Raw genomic sequence first — 4766 nt, 5'->3', positions numbered from 1 at the left:
CACACACACACACACACACACACACACACACACACACACACACACACACTAGCTGGGCGTGGTGGTGCATGCCTGTAGTTCCAGCTACTTGAGGCTGAGGTGGGAGAACCCTTTAGCCTGTGAGGTCGATGGTGTGGTGAGCGGTGATGGTGCCACTGCACTCCAGTCTGGGCGACAGAGACCCTGTCTCAAAAACGAAAACAGAAAGGAAGAGAGAAATTCTCTACATGGCTAGAAGAGAATAACCGGGCCCCTAAGCTTCGCGCCACGCGTGGCTAAAGGGCGAGTTACACACAGGAGAGTGCCCAAGGGGACCTCAAGGCGTTCCCTTGGGATAAGGTGTGCTTAAAACAGCTATGTTTTTCCTGAAAGCGCGAGGCGGAGGCTCCGCCCCAAGGGCTGCACTGCTGCCCTCGGGCAGGCAAAGCTAGGGCTGGCGTTATTAGTTCCGCTCACAAGTGGGAACTCTTCGAGGGATGCGAAGTGACAGCCCCAATATTGCACAGATGGTGCTGAGGCCAAGCGAGGTCAGGAGCCCAGAAGCCAGGATCTAGTCTGACGCAGACCTGCGGGAGGCGAGCGGTACGGAGGCGTTCCGCCTGGCACCGGCGCCTTCGCCTCTCTGCGCCCGGCCGGCGCCCCGGGGTCCGGAGCCTCCCGGACCAAGAATCTGGTCCGGGGTTCGGCTCCCAGGGACTTCCGCGAGCAGCTGGCCCCGCCCCAGGGCTCCTTCGGGCCCCGTGATTGGCACCGCGGGCCGGGGGCGGGGCTTCGGCGGGTCCTGAGCGCCAAGCGAGCGTGACGGCTCCTGACGAGGAGTCGCGGGTGCCGCTTCCTGTTGTCAGTGGCCGAGAGGCCGCAACCTCTGCTCCGAGGCTGAGGAGCTGCCGCAACCGGGAGCGCCCCCCGCCTCGCTCCCTTTTCCGTTTGGTGAGTTAGGGGGTCAAGAGGTGAGAAGGGCGGTGGAGGGTCGGCGGGGCAGAGGCCCTAACGGGCGGGTGGGCCTCCCGCTCCCCCCACAATCCCCAGCCCTGGTTGCCCTGAGACTGCCCGGCTTCAGAGCCCTCAGCCCTGCCCAGCCTGCGCCCTCCCGGCTCCCACCCAGCCTTCCCCCCGCACCGCCGCTGCGCGCCCGTCCGCCCCGTCTGTTCCACCCCGCGCCCTCGCCCGCATCCCCTCACCAGCGGTCTTGCGTAAATGCAGCTTCACTCGTGACCCCACTATACCCCAGTTCCAACCCCGATCTCGGCCACGTCATTCGCCTCGCCCTAACACACCTCGTCCTCTCTCCCGACCCCTCTGGTAACTCCGATGCTCCGCGCTCACCTGCCGGAGACCCAGTATTCGGATTTCTCCGTTTCTGGCTCAGCTTTCTTATCCCAGTCACCCCCATCACCTGTCCAGCTCCCCAAGGTCTGCTGATCCCAAACACTCTACCTCTGCCCCCTCTCATCTAAGGCCCTGCCCCAAAGTAGGTGCCCTGTTGAGCTCACCGCTTTCTTCTGGGTAACTCCGATCTCAGCCTTATTCCAAGTCTTAACTGTGTCTTCTCGTCTTAGCCTCCTAGCCCACTGTATACTTCCTTTCCGACTCCTGCCGTACTGAGGACACCCATCCCTAAGTCTTTGCTAAACTGTCCTGAACTCTTGCTGCCTCCTTTCCTACCACCCTCACCCAATCTTGTTAAAAATGACATCTCCATGTCCTTTCACCCTCCCTGACGCCACCGCAGCTCTTCACCCCAACTCTGCGTCCATTCCTTTCCTCGACCCAACTCCCATTCAATCTGAGAACTTGGTGCAGAGTCTCCTGCCAACTCCACCAACTGCCCCTCAACAGCCAAATGTAGGTGCTCACTCAGACTAGCAGTTAGAGACTGAGCAGCGTGACTGGTGGGCCTAGGGCCTCAGGTGGTAAATGAGGTTGGAGGAGCAGTGGGCTGTCCCCAAATTGTGGATTGGGCCGGAGGGTTTTCCTGGCGTCTGGTCTCCTGTACCTGTCCACAGCGACTGTGTTTCTGGCATTCATATTAAATGACTTGTGCTGGCTGCTGGAATGGAAGGTATCATTCAAATACCTGGAAGGTGAGAGATGGCCACTCACTCAGCTCACTTAGCATAGGATGATGGAAGCTATCACTTCCTTCTGGCTGCTGTTCTGGCCCTGGAGAGCCTCCAGGAGGTTTCTAAAGGGTCCTAAAGAACATTGTCTCTGCTGTGGTCGCAGAACATTGTCCATGTTCCTTTTTCTGGCACTTGTAAGGGCCGCTCCCTGCCAGAGCTGATGGCAGATCACTCCTGATGCTGAATTCGGAGGACACGATGGGTGCCAGAGGCAGTGTTACCTGTTGTGAAGAGTATAGATGAATAGGTCCTGGGGAGGCTGAGGCCTGGGTAGGTACAGAGGCTCTTGAATCGCTTTCTTTTCTTGCAAGCACTGGCTCATTGACTTTCGGCCATTTGGATTCCCTGAACACAGGGAACCACATTATCTCAGAGTAGCTGAGGCAGAAGGACATTCCAGAGGCACCCAAGTCCCATGCTCAGCATTTATAGTTTCCTGAGGGCTTTTGGGGACACATTTTCTCTGAATCCTAAGGACCCAGCATCAGATGGGTGGGCCATTTGACCACAGTATTAAAGGGTCCTAAAGAACATTGTCTCTGCTTGCCGTTTATAGTCTTACTCCTCTGAAAACTAAATGCTGTTTACCTTCAATGTCCTTCCATTCATATGCAGGATATTTAAGTTGTTTTCAGCCTTATTGGCAGCTTGGCTTAGTGGAAGGAGGTCCACAGTGGCCCCAGCACTTAAGAGCTACATACCCCAACTTCCCAGTGTGTGAAATGGAGATACTTGCCCTGTGCCTTGTTTTCATTTTATTAATCGGTTCATTCAACAGCTTATTTTTTGAGCACCAGTGTGTGCCAAGCACTGTTCTAGGTACAATGGTGACTGGGTCAGGCAACTTTCCTGTTTTCATTCATTCAGAGTTTGGTCCTTGTTAGAATCCTCTGGGACATGGGACAAGAATATAGGGAAGGTAGGTGTTATTGGATGGAAGGAAGGAGGGAGGAAAGAAAGATTCCCAGTGTTCACTGACTCCAGCTCTGCCCTCATCCACTAGCCCTGAGTCTGGGAATCACAAGCTACAAGTTTCTCACCCTTCATCTGGTATTTAATTGCTTCAAAGCTCCAATCCCCCACCACCCCACCTGTCACAGAAATCCAGCTTTCCTCAGGTGGACAGAGATGCTGTTTCCTCAGTCAGCACTCACATGTCTGAAGGATCAGCTGCCTTTCTGAATCAGAAGATAACTGTGTCATTCTTTTCCAATTGAAAAAACATGACCCATCAATTGGTACGGCAGCTGGATGGCTTAAAGCCAGGCTGTGGCTCTGAAGAGCCAGGTACACAATTCAGGCGGTGGTGAGAAGGCCGTGGGGAGTGGCTGAGAAGTCCCTCAAGAGAAGAGGCCGCTGTTCACTGATAGTGGGGTGTTTTGAGAGTGGTGAAGCCAGGTTATCTTTCTTCTTTTAATGTAAGTCTCATCTAAGTAATTCTCTTTTTTTCTTCCTTGATAGCTGTAGGAAGTGAAATTGGACATATAGAGAAGGCCAGGCAGTGTAATGAAGGAAACCAACTGGAACTGTTCCTTCCTGTGTTGGAACATTTAAGAAAGTATAGCTCTGAGACTTTGGGAGCATTGGTAGGACCTGGGTTCGGCTGGTTGGGGCTATAGATCTGATCGGCAGAACTATTTCTTGTTGGTTTTAGACCTTCTGTGATAAAATGGAGCTTCCAAGTACCTCTGAGGAGGAAGTAATAGTTTGCTTGAAATTCTCTGAGCCAAAGACCTGAGGCCGTTTGGTCCGGGGAAAGATACAAGAGTTGGGATGAAGAAACCAGACAGTTCTGTCCCTTACCTGAGGCCCATTGCTATTGAACCTCAGTTTTGCCCATGACCCATGACATAGTCCTGGGAGATCCCGAGAACAGGTGCCCAGCGTGATTGGGTTACAGCTTGCTTTTATCCAAGGTACTGGCAGAAGTTACAGGCAAAAACATAAATTAGTACATGTCAGGTATACATTGGTAGGGGCAGGGTAAGGTCAGTTAAAAGATTTCCTGATTGGCAATTGGTTGAAAGAGTAAAACTTTGCCTAAAGAGTTGAAGTCAGCGGAGAGAAATGCTTGGGGTTAAGATAAGGTGGGTTGTGGAAGCCAAGGTGTGGATGAAGCCTTCAGGTAACAGGCTCCAGAGAGAATAGATAGTACATGTATTTCATCAGACCTTAGAAGGTGTGGGACTCTTAGTTAAATCTCTCCTAGATCAGTAAAAGGCCTAGAAAGGGAAGGGAATCTCTGCAGGATATAAATTTTCCCCACAAGAGATGGCTTTGCAGGGCCATTCCAAAATATGTCAAATAAACATATTTGAGGGTAAAATACTTTCATTTCCTTTAGGGCCAGTTATCTCTCATGTGATGTTAGACCAGAGTCAGGTTGGAGTTGGTATCTTTATTGCTAAGAGTCTGTCCTGTGAGTCTCAGGATTCTGTTTTAATGTTAATGCTGGTCAGTTGTGTCTAAGCTCCAGAAGGGAGAGGATATCATGAGGCATGGCCCATGCCCCACTTCCTGTCATGGCCTGAACTAAGTTTTTAAGTTTTTTCAAAATTCCTTTGGCCAAGAGGGAATCCATTCAGGCAGTTGGGGGGTGTAGAATTTTATTGTTGGTTTACAGCACTCACTCAGGAATTGGGG

The 4766-nt window shown here is 52.3% G+C and overlaps 1 protein-coding gene and 1 long non-coding RNA gene across 2 annotated transcripts in view; both read left to right on the top strand.

Annotated features, from left to right (window-relative positions):
• Positions 1–793: 793 nt before the first annotated feature.
• LOC116547153 (pleckstrin homology domain-containing family M member 1-like) overlaps positions 794–4766 on the top strand; it is a gene marked incomplete at its 5' end in the record, with an annotated part of 9725 nt that continues 5752 nt past the window's right edge. Inside the window, one exon of the mRNA XM_032273194.1 lies at positions 794–930. Within this exon, the coding sequence (XP_032129085.1) occupies positions 794–930 (137 nt within the window). The remainder of the gene's footprint in view (positions 931–4766) is intronic.
• Positions 1345–4766, top strand: part of LOC116547154 — a 3740-nt gene continuing 318 nt past the window's right edge. Inside the window, exon 1 of the long non-coding RNA XR_004266955.1 lies at positions 1345–3709. This is a non-coding gene — a long non-coding RNA (uncharacterized LOC116547154). The remainder of the gene's footprint in view (positions 3710–4766) is intronic.

The sequence above is a fragment of the Sapajus apella genome, unplaced genomic scaffold, assembly GCF_009761245.1.
Source record: "Sapajus apella isolate SASKATOON/1434 unplaced genomic scaffold, GSC_monkey_1.0 scaffold2215, whole genome shotgun sequence".
Taxonomy (NCBI): Eukaryota; Metazoa; Chordata; class Mammalia; order Primates; family Cebidae; genus Sapajus; species Sapajus apella.
This window is presented reverse-complemented; position numbering and strand designations above follow the sequence as displayed.